Below are 16,037 nucleotides of genomic sequence, written 5' to 3' on the forward strand. Positions count from 1 at the left end.
TCATAAAGCCTTTTTTCCTTTCCCCTGTAAGGTTCTGTACCTTCCAGGAAGTGTGAAAGGAAGAGCGAGAGCTCAGACAGACCTTTACCTTGTCCTAGAGGAATGTACTGGTCAGCATGGTCCTTCAGCACGACATGAAGAACTGGATACTCGATAACAGTCTTGTGTCTCAGACTTTCCAGGAGTGTCTTCTGAAGAAAGAGCTCATGGTACCTTCCAACAGAAAAGGGCGACAATGTGACGTGAAACCAAGACATCAAACTGAAACTGCATCTCTTCCCTACCAGGCTCTGCTTGGGCTAGTCTCTTTGACTACACCTTTCAGGTGTTTGAATTTCTGTATCAACTCTCCTCGGAAAACACTGATCAAGAAAGAAGAAACTGCTCTGTAAACAACCTTCCATAAAGACCTCAAAACCATGCATGTCTACTGTTTAATTTCCTTTTGGGAAGAATAAAGCAGGCCTGGCAGAACAAAATACCATCATTACCATCAAGACGTTACTGAAACCAAAAGAACCTGAAGCATGTGAAAATGGTCTATAAGAAGGGCTGCAAAAGAGAGTAAGACATCCAGCCCATTTGGTAGTTCGCAGTTAACTGATCCCAGGATCTCAGAGATTTTTCTTGAAAGAAGCGACGACAGCAGCTACAACAAGGTAGCTGGGTATCTTGTTACAGACTCCCACAACCGCTTTGTAACAAGGTCCTGTTCTGATAAATACCATTGAATATTAAATAAAATGTTGTTATTCACATTATTATAGTTTATGTTTTTAATTAAAGCTCGTCTTAGCCATTATACCCTTTTGCAATCACAAAAAGAAAACCGTAAACAAATGCATTGATGATATGAAAAACATCAAAAATTTCAAAATATGACAAAGACATCAAAAATGGCATGCAGTTAGACATCTGGTATGACATTTAAAGTTATTTTCTGGCACTGTCAGAAGGAAATTAAGGCTTGAACAGTCCTGTCTCAGATGCAAACAATAATGAATAGGCAATAACATTATGGACTGAAGGTCTGCAGTTACTCGGTGGTCTTCATCACCCCCCATGACAAACATACTTGTCTCTATTCCATTTGTAATCTAATAATACAAGAGATTAAAAACGAACTTGTAGCCAATGGAAAGAAGATTTTGGATTTATTCCCATTTTAACTATTAACCGAGCGGTGCAGAGGAGTCATGTTGCATATTTTGAAAAAGAAAATGTATTAATGGTCCTACTATTGTTACTGTTTACCTTACCAGCACCAAATTTAGCAGTCAGACATAATTAGGCATGCCCGTTTTCCTTGGCTGCTAATTAGGAAAATTTGATATGTCCGCAGTGTTATTAAAATATGATTTTTCCTATCTTGAAGATCAACCGAGCAGTGGCGTCCTCACTCTGCAATATGTGCAGTTTAAAAAAAAAAGCCTCATTAGCGGCCCTACGTTTGTTATTCTTTACCCAACGGGCACCAAATTTGGCACATGTGCCGCATTATCACAAAAAGATTTAGGAAAAAAATACAGATCTGTGCAAGTGCACACGGCATAGCCTGCATATCTATACGTCTTTTGCAGAAAATTGCTACAGTCGTTATAACATTATTATGACTCGTGCAATCTCCACACCACATTTGGTGCACAGGTGCAGGCAGGTCTGATTTCCTTTCCTGGGATACAGGCACCACAGCTATGACACACATTAGTGTGAACACATGCACATTACTCTACTACTGCATAGATTTTATCAACATGGGAGGCAATTAAGAACCAGCACCTTCGTGACGAGGTGACTGAACCTGGCAGCAAACCCTCATGGAGAAATAACAATAAAGTATGCTGGCTCCACCACTGGAGAGCAAGTCCCCAGTCGCCCCCTCAGGGGTATCGCCCAGGCAATCAAATATGTACAGGTTTGGTTTGCATTCCCAGAGATGCAAAGACCAGTTTACTCAGACGGTACTCCCAGCTGTCCTGGGATTTCTTATCTAGGGAGCTAACACCTGTCCCTCTGTCCCTCAGATGCTCCACCAACATGCTGGTCTGCTGTAGCGAGCAGCCTGGCTGACAAGGTCCACTAGGACCTTTGCAGCACAACTGCCCCGTGGGCCTTTAAAATCCAAAGGCAACTGATAGCACAGAGCAGAGCCAGAGAGGCTTTTACCGATACCACCCGTCAGGGGTTTGCAAGAGGGCTTGATCGGCCATAAAATTCTCCTCGCTGGCAGTGTTACACGTGCAAACATCTGTTATGTATATAGTGTTCCAATGAATGGCAAGCTCAACTGATGTGCTCTCTTGCGAGGAAATCGCTGTTGTTTTTCAACATATTTATGTGTCTGTTATGAAGCCCCTTTGTTTCCCACTTTAATGCCCGAGCAGTACACATGCACTAAATGCAATTCCGTCGAATTTTGGTTGCCAAGTTATGTTATATTCTGGTGCCTAAGACAACATCCTAAATGGACAGGATGAGAACTGAACCATTTTAGTCTTAAACCAAGAAGACTGTGAGATGACCTGATTCACTAATTCAAAATCCTCAAATGTACCAATAAAGCCAATGTGAAAACTCCATGGAAGCGCTTTTAAAACCAAGGACAGGAAGCACTTCTTTACCTTAAGATTTGTGGGAGTCTGAAACAAGTTACCCAGAGATGTCATTGAAGACAATATCCTGGCTTTCTTCCAAGAAACAGCCATAAGAAATCCTTAATCCAATTAACTGCCAGGGGACTGAGTGGCTTCCTCTCATTTGTAGCCTCTTCTTCTGTTCATGGGGTTCAGGAAGGCAGCCTGATGCACAGAGTGCTGCTGACTTCCCTGAATGGCCTCAGGACACGTCCACAGACTGCTGCCCGGCACAGCTTGGGGCTGCACACTGAACCCTCGTTAACCCTCAGAGTAGGGGGGCAGCTAAGTTATGTAACTATGTCTTTGATATGAGGTCATACTTCTTTGGCCAGAGACTGCCTTCAGCTCTACTCAGAACATTCATAATGAACATCTTGTTAAAACAAGCAAACCTTTCTTGGCTCCCAAAGTGCTCCTCTAATGAGGACAAGGGGGGCAGTAAAATGTGTGTATTTCACTTATTCTTCAATATCCGAACAGGGCTGGGGGGCAGATTGCAGATTTGGTCACCTTTGATTAGCAATGTTGCACTCCTTACTGTTTTATGATCCTGCCCATATTTATTACGCCATTAAGACTCTGTCTGGCTTTTCTTGTTATTGTCCTTTTAGCTAACTGCTGAGGTCTCCCCTCATGTAAATACATAAAAATCACTAGCACTGGCAAATTTTGACGTAATTCCCAGATAGTTCCATTAAAAGCAGGAGGTGTTGATGAGATTAATATCCACTTACACAATTGTAACAAACACAATTGTCATGACTTCATTCTCATTAAAACCTTCACCTAATGTTTCAGGGAGGCTAACACAACTCAACTCAAGAGAGCTAGAATGATCCCTAGACCACCATAGACAGAAAAGGTTACCTTAAAATCATCTACACTTATGAAGGAGACATGAAAAAATAGATTAAAATTGGCTCAATACCTGAGGGAAACCACACTTAATTTTAATGGAAAACATGATCAGGTATGGGTCATCAAAGTCAGAACTGTCATTTTAGCTTTATAGCAAGAAATCTGTGATCACGAGGTTATATGAATATAAAATGTACACTATCTTACTCTTTACTTTGGGATAATTCCATTGACACATCTTAACAGTGTTGTTAATACTAACAACGGCAGAAGCAGAATGGAATCTAAAGGTCTACAGAAACATTTTGTCTGCTTATGCAAGAAGAAAATGCATCCATAGTTTTTGGGTGGTGCTTCATTAAACAGCACAACAATGGCCCAGAAAATATGGCCAGTGCAATCAAGAAGTTCACTGGGAGAAACAAAGGTGGAAAGTGTTACTCTATACAAGTAAACCTACAGCTGTAACGTTCTGCACAGACTGACGAAAACAATTCAGGTTTAGTTGTGTGACAGTGATTCTACATATCAAATGCCACCCAATCCACATTCTAAGCTTGATCTTAAGATGCAAATGTTAGACAGAGGGATAAACATTCTTTGACTATCTCTTGAGTTACATTTGTGTTCTTATCACTGTATGAAATTAAACAGCAGGACAGCAGAAGCTAGCATGTAATCTTTCTGAAAAAGAAATACAATGAAAGTTTGACATGCTGTTCCTATTCGTTACTTGGCTTGTATTTGCAACAGTTAAATGTTTGAAGTCTACATATTTCTGAATTCAGTGTGTACATGATTAGGAAAACAAAACTAAAGGATAAGGATTCATTTCAGGGTTGGGCAAAACCAAAAGCATTTGGGGCACTATACAGGGTAAAACAAACAAACAGAAAGAAAAACAAATCAAAATAATTATCAAACAGATTGAATGAAGTCATCTGAGAACAAATGAGACTATAATTAAATGGCAACTACTTTCTCCAAGATCTTTGAAACAAAGTGAAAATGAGAAATAGGACAATAATTTGCAAACTGAGAGGTATCTAAATTAGATTTTTAAGCAAAGAATTTTGATCCAGTCTGGGACTAAACCAGAGCCAAGTGAAAGATGCATCATATTTAACGGGGGCAAAAACGGTGAAATTTTGACTTAACTTTTAGTACATGGGAAATGATCCAAAGAACAAAAAGTGGTAAAAACAGTTCAGAGAGCTGAGCTATTGTGGCAGGAGCAAACTGCGATAGGACTGAAACAGTGGAGTTGAGTTTTATCATTATGAGTGCGCACACGAGCAACAAGGATTAAAGATTTGTGAATAAGCTCTGTAGTTCCTGCAGCATTACTCTCCTACAGTTTCTGTGAGGAAGGCTGTGAGCGAATCTGAGGAGAAAGGTGGTAAGTAGGGCATGTCCTCTTCCCCTGCACTTGAACGGAGGGAACACAGCTCTGAGCAAGTCCTCCGTAGAGGCTGCTCCTATAAGAAAGGATTACAGACACTAGCACAGCCATGAAAAGCACTCACACTCCCCAAAATGTTTAATTAGCATTAAGTATGCAAAGGCAAGGAAAAAATACAATTTGTCATCCACTGATAAACACTATAGAACTTATTTTGATTTTTTTAGGATGGCTCTTGTACAATGTCTTCTGTCTGACTTTGTCACTTTCGGAAGAATGAGTATTGTATTTTTTTCCCCTCATTTAAGTTAAATTTGCATGCAACAATTTCAAAATCCAGGAAAAAGAAAATCAGGATGCTCACAGGTAGCACTGTGTCAGGATGAGACTGTTAATGACAGCGTAGATTCTGAAGGATCACTAGCCAGTTTGATTTAATTACTGCCTTTGAAGTGTCTAACACAGAAGAGTGGTGAAAAATGAAGAATAACTCTGCGAGTGACTCCTCTGCAAGAAACCGTGAACTGGAGTTCTAAATTATTCCTGCATATGGGAGGGAAAGATCTGTATTCAAACCATAACTAATTCAGAGCAAGTGTCCAGATCAAGATTAGTCGAGCTATTTACAATGCAAACAGTCCTGCCCGGGCAACAGACACACCTGCTCACAGTGAGGATCCTCTGTGAGGGCTAGCTCGGTTCTTTTCTTCCTTCAATTCTGGTAGCTGCTATAGAATTGATCAGAACTACAGAAAGATCAATACACAAAATCTTCAAATTTAGAGCAATTACAGTAATTCAGCCATAGAACAGCTTTTAGGAAGAAATATCTGGTGTTTTTCTGAAACGTTTTAAGAATGATTTGGTAGAAACAATACTATCATTAAATTTGGATCCACTCTCAAAAAACATTCCTTCTTGTTTTTGTTTCCAAGTGGAAAAACATACACATTAGCATTGTCCCAATTAAGAAAGTTAGCTTTAATGACTTGTCAAATATAGTTCCAACTTCTCTAAGAATAGTCAGTTTCAAGGTTATGGTTTCAATGAAGCCTAAAGAATTACAGTACTACTCTGAAAAGCATCTTTAGAAACCACAGAGAGCTTCATAGCCTCTAACAGATATATGGTTCTGGCAGATCACGCTGGGTCAAGATGCTGTTTCAGGTGCACTGGCATGCCTCTGCAGCATAAGCAGTTGAGAACAATAAGCCTTCTGGAGATAAACTATTGTGCATTTTTGCTATTATGCTACAAGGCTCAATTACCACTGTGAAGACTCAGCTAGCAGAAGTTAAACACAGAGAAGTCCGTTTCCTCCTCTTCCAGCTTCACAGGAGTGCTCTGGGTATCGTGTGAGAAGTGTGGCTATGGATCAACGGCAGTACGGTTTATCCTTACAAGCTTAAGGTACGACAGGTGCTAAAAGTCCCGAGGTGCACACAGGCAGGCAAACAGCATAAGAACACGTACAAACCAGAGGCAGCCATTCGGGTCATCTAACTTGCTTGGTCGTTAGGGTAAAGAAGCGCACCCGTTCCCATGCACTTCCACATGTAGTCTGACGTGTTTTTTCTGCATCACAGGAAAGAACCAGACAGACGCACAAAGAAAGTAACTCCAACTCACCTGACAGAGTTTGACTGCCTGTTCTCTGCTTTCATGAAGATCCTTACGTGATCCAGAGGAGCATGCTGATACACCTTTAGCCTGGAAGACATTGCAGAACCGTGACGATGTAACCTGATCAGTGTGGTCAGGTCCCTGCAAATGCTTAGGACCTGGCAGAAAATTCTAATGACCAATTACAACAGGATTTCAAGCAATATCTGATTGGCTCATGGGGACAAGGGATCAAATGCAAGGGGACAAGTTAGGGCAGCGCATCAAATCCCACGTCTCCGAGAACACGGTGGGAGCTGGAGCACCAGGAGGCAGTGAAGCCTAACTGGGATTTTTCAGCTCTGGGTGAAAGAGGGCTGTGTTTTTTATTTTTTACAACAATATGTAATGAAATGGCAAATATATGTTGGTAATTATCTTAACCAGGTGCTTATTCCCTGTTCTACTTTGCTACTTTTCAGAAGAAAGAGGGTACACATTTCATTGTGGTTTTTACATTAGAGCAGAAGAAAAGGTCACAAAGGAGATCCAGTCTCACACGGCTGCCCTACAGCTGAAAGTGTGCTTCAGAGTTTGCTTGTGCTTTCGGCATCCTCCCTGAAACAAAAGCGCTGGATGTCTTGACTGAGGTGATGGTCATGTTAAATTTCATTTTCAGAATGCAATGACTCATTCTTAAAGCAGTCCTGTGATGAACCATGCAGGCACACATTTAAAAAAATGACTTCCGAACACTGACACCTAATACTGAACCCAGACTAAGCAAATCGTCTTGCGCTTAGCAAGAACAGTGAGTCAGAGGATTAAACAACAATCGTGAGAGAAAACAGGCCTGGAGTGCCGGTTAATAACAGCGTTCAGCTGCTGGTTTGGAGCTGTATTACAGGATACCGAACTTGCAATCACTCAACCCAATATTACAGCATCATTTGTTAACCCCATAGTTAACCATAACATCAGCTACCAGCTCTGCAGACTGGCATATCAATCATGGGAAATACAGCTCGGATAATTAATGGAGTTAATTGTCCACAATCATTTTGTTTTGGCATTGTAATATTTCCTTTCAAGATTTGGGTAGTTAGTGAACCATGTGACAGTTCACGCTCAGGGGTCATGCAAATCTGACATAATCAAAAATAGAATATATTGATTTTCAGGTTACATATATTTAAGGTAGATATTTATCATATATCAAAATAATATTACTAGTTTAAAAACATTTGTTTTAAAATAATAGTTTTAATTAAAAGCCTGTAGTTTTCCCACTGTTTTGTGTACAAAATACAGCTCAATATATGTGCTGTTTATTTGATATGGCTTTTTTTATTCATCTTTATTAAGGGTGTCAATAATTCTTAAGCTGGATGTGTTGGAATCTTCATCATAGTTTTGCAACAATGACTTATTGTCATCGCGTTGATGTAATGATTCTGGTAATGTTAATCAAATTTGACAAAAAAGCCTGCCCTGCTACTAGAAGCCAGGACTTCCTCCAAAAACTATTATCACATTGTTAAGTTTAGCTTTCAGCTCTTGAACAAAAGCACTGAAATGTACCACAGCTACAACTACTTACAGTAATAGGAAAATTAAAAAAGTTTTTTTCCCTTTAATAATATTAGCTCTATAATCCAGTTTCTACTGAATTATTCAATAAGAAATACAGTCCTTGTATAGCACTGAAAATACACACAATCTGATCAAATCTACTAGAAAGGAATTTCAATGAAAACAGCCAGACACACATTTGTGGTTTTCATTTAGTTAAGAAAAATAATATGACAACTAAAGCTGCAAACATCAATGGCGAAGCCAACATATCATGATTTATGGGCAAGGGCATTGTTCAATGGAGCATGTATGTTCTTCTACCCTCCAGTATAACCATGACCCTGTTTGCACTCTCTCGGGAGCTATAAAACAGTTCTGCATGTTGTCTTCAAGAGATGTCAAAGGTCACAAGCAAATATTTTTTGACACAACATTCCTTTGCTTCCAGAGTAATAGTGACCGTATACAGTATACACTTAATAAGCACACTTGTATATTTGATCTATAGCAGAACACAAAGATGCCAAACACGGATATTTCTTAATAAAGCACAAAATGCTTCCTATATGCATTTCACAAAAGCCATTATCCTATGTACAATATGTCAGGGGTGTTGAAGATTCTGCATTTGACATTTAGGAAGGGTCAAAGGTCACGGAAAAGGTATTTTTTTGGCCAGCGGATATTAGGGTTTCTGTTTGTATTCCAAAGTTACCATGACACTAACTGCACCCACAAAAGAGTTATAATATGGTTATGTGTTTGATGCTGTGGAGAAGTCAAAGTTGACAGGCAAGGTCATTTTTGCTAGAGCACATAATGGTTGTGTTCCATAGTTACCATGGCCCCACCTGCACTCATTATGGAGTTAGAAGCTCATTTTTACCTGAAAGACAGTTCAAAGGTTGTATTCAGTTGTCAAATCACGTGATCAATCAGCCGTATTCAGCTGTGAACTATAATTCCCACAGCCTTCTATTTGTCTGGGATTAATCGCAGGACTGAGACATCCTATTAAATAGGTCAAAGCAAATGCATAAAACAGCACTTGAAATGTTACAGACTCGGAGTGGCCCCGCTCTGCCACGGGCTTGCAAAGGATGAATTTGCTTAGAGACAGTCTTGAGAGGAAGCCTGCCCTTGTCTTTGCACACCAGACTTTATGCAAGTTTGAAGCCAAAACTGTAAATATGAAGAATAAAAATGGGGAAAAGAGATGACACTGTGGAAGGCTGATTACACCCGGTCATGCACTGTGAACATGTAGAGCAGCTGACAAGATCTACCTTTATCTTGATTACAGTCATCTCACGTTTCCCTTGTTTTCCTACGATTTTCTGTCTCAATAAACTGGAATTTAATCAATGATACTTATTCTACCTCTCCGCTCAAAGGCTCTTAAACCTGTCCAGCCTCATTTAAGCATTTAAGACATTAACCCATTTAATGAAGCAATGCAAACATCCCATTCAAACCATCTGTCTGGAGAACTGTTTAAGACCGTAGACTGCAGGTTCCATCACCATTATTTTCGTCTCTACTTGCACAGAAAGACACACAGGTCCTTAACACAATTTAACTCCAAGAACGTAAGATCCTTTGAAAATATAATTTGCAGTTTCATTTCCAGCCCTCAGCAAGGGCAGGAGGACAGTAGGTAAGTTGTCTGTCTACAGCAGGCATCTCCAATGCAGGACCTGGACAGCCCCAAGCCACCATGTTTTAGACTGTCTCTCGGAGTGCAGTGCCGGAGAGGCCCGTTGTAAAAGGAGGAGCTGTGCAGCCTAGTGATCACAGATTAGAATCCAAATGGAGCCACAGGCTGACTCTTCCCTTAAGGCCCTGCTGCCTGCTACAAGGGCCAAGACTGCGAGGTCCTTGGCAGCTCACTGGACCATGGCCCCTATTGGCACTGGCCAGGATCTCCCAGCTGGGCAATATCAGCAGCAGACCCCCCTCCCTGAGCCTCCTTGTACAGTTTCCTTTTGGGGACCATGGTTATTGGTAAACATGTTTCAGAGAAAGCGACTGTGGAAGATGGCACTCAAACATTTTTCCAAATTTGGAATTCAAATTCCAAATTTTAGGTCTGTATACAAAATTGAGCAGAAAAGGCTTACTTCTGTCGCCTCACTGGCTCTGACTCCGTAGCATGGATGAATGGGGCTAAGATTTGCTCCAGCGTTCTGTCTTCTGGCACCCTAAAAGAAAGAAACATGAAAAAACTGTGAATGTACAGGTGTACACATCCTTGATGAAAGACGAAGGGGCAGCTGCAGGAGAACTTTTCCAATCAAGAATTAATCACCACATGAAGAATATAATTACCTCTGCATCCAAGGTAAAAAGAAATCTAAACCACAGTTAATTTCTTTTGATGTTCTTTATTCTACTTTTGAAGACAGAACTGTCTCCAACAGCTCTGCACATGCCTCACCTTCTCTCTACATATTCCGTGTGGCTCTGGGGAAACACGAGCTTCAGATGCCAGAAGAACCGCTGTTCCCTAAAGGATGAAAGAGGAGAGGAAGCAGGTTAAAGTCTTTCTAACCACCTTCTGCTGCCAATGGCAGAATCTGTTCTGATATAATGCAACTGCAGGTAATGACCAGCAAGTCTCACTGGAAGGCCATTCATCTATACCAGTGTTTTCCTGCAGGGTCTTCAGATGCCACAGTGTCTGTGTCTATGAACGTAACATTTTCCACATTGAGGAAGCTATTTAAGGTGTTATGCTTCTACTCCATTAGTGATTCCTCTAAAACACAGCAGCCTGCTAGACAGGTTAGATACCCCACCCATCTATTAATGTTACTCCATAAAGAGTTTTCACAACCATACATGACAAGATGATCAGAAAGCCTTTGCTGAATCCACCTGTTCCAGTCCCTCTCCAAGTCTGTTATAACATTCCTGGTTCTAGATTAGCTATCTCTCTCTTCTGAGCTCTTCATCAATCAATCTTATTACAACAACCAAATTCCTAACCAATTTTTTTAGCTCAGGACAAAAAAATCACTTTTCTGGATATTTTTGAAAAACTATACTGAGCAATATTTGGCCTTCAATCTGCTGCTCCTCCTTGGGCATGGGACAAATGGATACATTTAGCAAAGTCACTGATACAAACCCAAGACAAAGGGCAGCTGAAGCCCAGCATCTGGCATGGCTGACATGCTCATTTCTGACCTCATTCTACAATTTACAAGCTGACACGGGTTTAAAACTAAATACAGTTCAATTTAAGAGCTTGATTGATGCTGGAAGGAAAAGCATGAGGCACAGTGGTACCAGGACTACTACTGTCAAACTCTGCTCTCAAACAGTATTTCCTCCAGTTTCACAAGTCATGGCACAAGTGATGAAGCACGCCCCGATTCCGGAACTTAGTGTCCAGGCGCACTTGTTTTCAAGCCTGTCTCTGTGCAGAACATATCCTAGCATACAAACCTAGTAACTGCACTCTTTAATACCTGTATTTTCTTGATGCATCTTGGCAAGTTTCTCTCAAACTACAATGCAATTTCTGAAGAGGTCCTCAGCCAAGAACAGATTTAGCTTCATAATCGGTCAGTAAAACCCAAACTGAAAGGAGTTGTCTGTCACTCTGCAGAGTTAAAAGGTAAATGTTACAGATGGAGCACTTTTTAAAAACCCCTGAACACATTTCCAAACTGTTTTTCTGAAGACAGCTCACCAAGCCCAATCTAATTGTATTCCTATGACTGGCAGATCACTGAAAACAGACATGACATCTTTGTGCATGAAGAACGAGTTAATCTAATTTGTCAGGGTGTGGATAACATACTGCGAGTGTCCAGCTGGCTCAGGTTTGACCACTAGGAATAGCTACACACTAGCAGGTAGAAACACGCTGGACAATAATTTGGGTTGCTTGAGGTTCTTAAATGTATCCAAAATCAAATTAGGACATTGCCAGCACAGAACAAAACTGACATGATTGTCTCTCTGATGCTACAAAAGCAAACCTAGCACAACACATCACTCTCATCCAACTGATGAGCGTGACCCAGTAATTGGAGAACAAAATCTGCTGGAAAAAATTGCAATCAAACTATGAAACAGAACCGAAATCTTAATGGGGACTGACAGTATTTTACTTGGCAACAGACAAATTTTCCTTCCTTTTTGATCCAAACAATGTAATCTTTTCAGCTTCTATTCTGGTGCTGTTCGACTTGCTGGAAGACATTTGCAGCACAAGAAACAAATTTCATGCAGAGTTTGCACTATATAAACACACGCAGGTACAGAAAGCTTACGTCATTCCCAGAACTGACACGGAGACATAGAGAGGCTTCCTCTGTTTCCACCAGTGGCTGACACTACAGTACTGCTTTCTTTTACTCTGCAACCCTCCACAGGAGCTCCAGGACACCCAGTGACAGGATTTCAAAGCATTTCGCACAAAAACATTTAAGGACATGCAGCCTTCTGGCTGGCAATTGACGTCTACAATGGACACATGGCACTACATCACAACCGCTTCCTTCAGAGTGATGGGAGTGACGGGGGTCCAACATCCCAAACAGCAAACAGAAAACACTGAAAGACAACAGCCCACGTCGGTCTCTGCTCATCACAGTACCAGCAGCATGTGGCAGCTTATTCTCTCCCAACCGCAGCCAGACAGGAAAGAGCTGAACTCTGCGCCCATCATTTTATTTTTTCATCTTTTTAAAAAATGTACAGGGGAAGGGGCAGTAACATCCAAACCGCTGGAAAGAATCCTGGAAGAGGTGTGGGCCTGGCTGTGCACTGAGAGAAGGCAGTTATTAGTTTCCACTTGGATGTGGACAGGTTAGGGGTCTAAGGAAAATCCCTCCAGGTGCAGAGGAACTGCCTCAACCTCCTGGCTGGCTGGGGATTTATGAGCGCTTGCTGAGGCTTGGCAGGGACGAGGTGTGGGGAAAGCCATGAGGGCGGAGGTGAAACTCCAGGTGTGAAAGGAGTTTTCTTCCTCTGTTGCTGCCGAGACAGGAGGAAAATATTTTCTTAAAATCTGGGTTCCCCAAGCTGCCAATGACATTAAAGACAGGATCCAGGCTCCTGCCGAAAGATCAGCAGCTAGCAGTCCGCTTTTCCAACAGAGAGAGAAGTCAACAACAAGCAGGGGTGAGAGGAAACCTGTCAGCCAGCAGTCCAGCTGTCCTCCCCTGAAGGAACTCCAGTCTGGAAGAGGTGATGGTTATTTCTACTGCTCGGGCTCACTCACCACATGTTCTGAAGCAGAGCAACCCAGTCTGTTTTCCTACTGTAAATCTATATTACTGTCATTATCTTACTCTGTTTTGAGATCTTTTGGCTTTTGATGTACTTTTAAAACATCAGCCTAATCTCTTCAATCTAATTACCTTCCATTTCTGAGACTAATCAGCCTTGAAAATTGCAGGACTCTGCAGACTGAAACAAACCGGAATCGTGAATTTTCTGGTTGTAAAAATTAAATGTTGTTTTTCTTAGATAACGCATAGCAAAGCTTGCATATCAACTATGTGCTTTTTATAAATAATACCTCATACACTGAAAGATAACTTAATAAAATGTTGCATGATGCCATAAAGATGAAAAGACTCTCGCTGTAACACTATTTGCAAGGTTTTCAATCTGCATCTCCCCTGGATCTCAGAGTACTGGTCCTGCTGCTGCTGCTTCAGCTGACACCTGGCACCTGGTTGCCCTTCAGCTACTGTTCACTTAACTACCACGGAGCAAACCAAACAGCATTGTTGCTAAGGTATAAGTCACAATTCATACGCCCAATTGCTTTTTGCCCGTTTTGATGATTCATTCGGTAGTCAGTCCCAAAATCATAAATTACATTTAAAAAAAACATTCATGAAAACAGTGTTCCACAGTTATGATTCTAAAGCTGTATGACAGTTTGTGTACTCTAATTTATAGTTTCTGGAAATGACTCCCAGCAGAAGTTCCAGATTAATTTCTTAAGAATTTTGTATTTTTTCTAACTTGAAAATGACATTGCCCCCTTTGCACCAATGAATCTTGGCTTGCTGTGAGTTTTCACAACAATTCAAACCTCCTACAGGCTATCTAAGGCAAAGTAGGAGCTCACTGTCAAATCCTGCAAAAAAAAATACTTCTTGATAAACAAAAAGGACAGCTCAGATGCTGCAATTCACTGGGAAACCAAAACTTCCCTGTGCCTCTGGTTCCTGCCTTTTGGTTTTCAACTGATCAGAGTACAAGCCTGGCCAGTGGAGAAAACTAAGAGACATGTACCCGATACAACAGCTGGGAGTGGAAGAAACAACTGTCCAACAATCAACTTTTTCTGAACTGAACCTCTGCATCCCGAGAACCTTTAGGTTTTTCACTTACATTTACCAGTTAAAAGCCTGGAAAATACCAGGCAAGAATTCTAAGATTATGACTGAATATGCAGCACAAACAGAAATGCTCTGCCGTCTCGTCAGGCATTTTAACAACAAGCGCAGGCTTCAGCTCTCTTGCTTGGAGACATCTTCTCATGAGGAAAACAAACAGCGCTGGATCAGTGCACAGAGAAAAGAATAAGTCAACAGAGAGATAAGCACCCGAGGCAACGAAAATAAACTAATCAACACCCTTGGCGCTTGTAGGCCTACTGAGGAACAGGGAAAGGCAGACCTTTTTCCTCCAGACAGCGACTGGAAGACAAAAGAGAACAGCGCCTGCGTACCAATATTGTCCCCGAGCCCCTTGACATGTTACTCACTCGCTTTTGGTTGATCAAAATAAAAGGATGAAGCAGAAAGGACTGCTCCATGACTGACTGCGTTTGTAGCTCATTTCATCAGGACAAGAGACTGGGAATACGCAGACATGGCCATCTCCACGCGTGTACTGCAAATACATGAGTAGTGATAAGAGCTCCGGAGTACCACAATAAAACAAGTCCGATTTTTGTTTTTGTCAGGGAAAAGTAGGCAAGCACCCAGCAAGCAGTGGAGAGTGAATTCCATTCCATGCAATAAACTGTATTTTGTCTTTGTGGCATGTGATACTCATCAAGGGGAAATTCGTGCCAAAGCTGAATTTCAGAATAGGTTGGGTCAGGATTAAAGGCTTTTCTGAATGAAAATTTATGAGGCCATTTAACACAATATGTGTAGCTTTAAAGAAAGGAGCTGGAGAGGGAGGAGCCGAAGATCACAGGCAGATGTTCGCTAAGTAGTTGGCATTCGGCTAGTATCTGACTTCACTGCGAAACTAACACTGTGTTTAAGGCTTAGTTTGAGAGTCATACTCCTCCCAGTATCACAAGAGAGGAGACCAAAGCTGCTCCCAAGACAGGAGCTCTGTGAACTGGGCTGTGTCAAAGGAGTTCACTTCCAGAAGACATAACGATAAAGCATATGAGCAGCACTGACCAACTGCAGCCCAGGCAGCACAAGTCGGTGGCCAATCAAAAGCACTTCTACTCAGAAGAAGGAGCAACCACAGACGCCCGGCAGCTGGGAATGGACTAAAGTTTTGTCCACTGCAAATCAAATAATCCTCAGTGCCCCTGCAACAATGTTTAGAATTAGTCCAAACCATTAATTTAAATGCAATAAGAATATCTGGGCCATTTCTTTGCTATTAACACAATGGTAAACACCACTTGGAAAAAATCCCAACATTAATTTCTTATCAGCCAGGCAGGGTCAGAGTCTGAGTGGTACTTCTGGAGCCCAGCCTCAGATGTGGGCTCAAGAGGTATTCTTCTAGTGGGCCAGAAGAAGATATTTGTCAAATAAGACACAAAAGAGAGCACTACTGGAGAAGCCCAGCAATTTATCTGATGATTTTTAAACCTATAAAATGCTCTGCCTTCCTCGGCTGTTGCTCCTCCCACACCGCACTTGACAAAAACAAGTGGCCTGGCTTTAAAAAGAAAAATCCCGTTCACAAGCAAACGGACCCAGACGAGTTTTTTCATGTAGTTGCAAACTCACATT

At 41.4% G+C, this 16,037-nt stretch overlaps 1 protein-coding gene across 1 annotated transcript in view; it reads right to left on the reverse strand.

Annotated features, from left to right (window-relative positions):
• Nucleotides 1–16,037, reverse strand: part of znhit6 (zinc finger HIT-type containing 6) — a 30,254-nt gene that overhangs the window by 6,638 nt on the left and 7,579 nt on the right. Inside the window, exons 6-9 of the mRNA XM_088597659.1 lie at nucleotides 10,511–10,579; nucleotides 10,194–10,274; nucleotides 6,526–6,606; nucleotides 89–213 (exon numbers count right to left, since the gene is read on the reverse strand). Coding sequence (XP_088453785.1) covers nucleotides 89–213; nucleotides 6,526–6,606; nucleotides 10,194–10,274; nucleotides 10,511–10,579 — 356 coding nt within the window. The remainder of the gene's footprint in view (nucleotides 1–88; nucleotides 214–6,525; nucleotides 6,607–10,193; nucleotides 10,275–10,510; nucleotides 10,580–16,037) is intronic.

This window comes from Lepisosteus platostomus, chromosome 11 (assembly GCF_059453375.1).
Source record: "Lepisosteus platostomus isolate fLepPlt1 chromosome 11, fLepPlt1.hap1, whole genome shotgun sequence".
In the NCBI taxonomy this organism is placed as follows: Eukaryota; Metazoa; Chordata; class Actinopteri; order Semionotiformes; family Lepisosteidae; genus Lepisosteus; species Lepisosteus platostomus.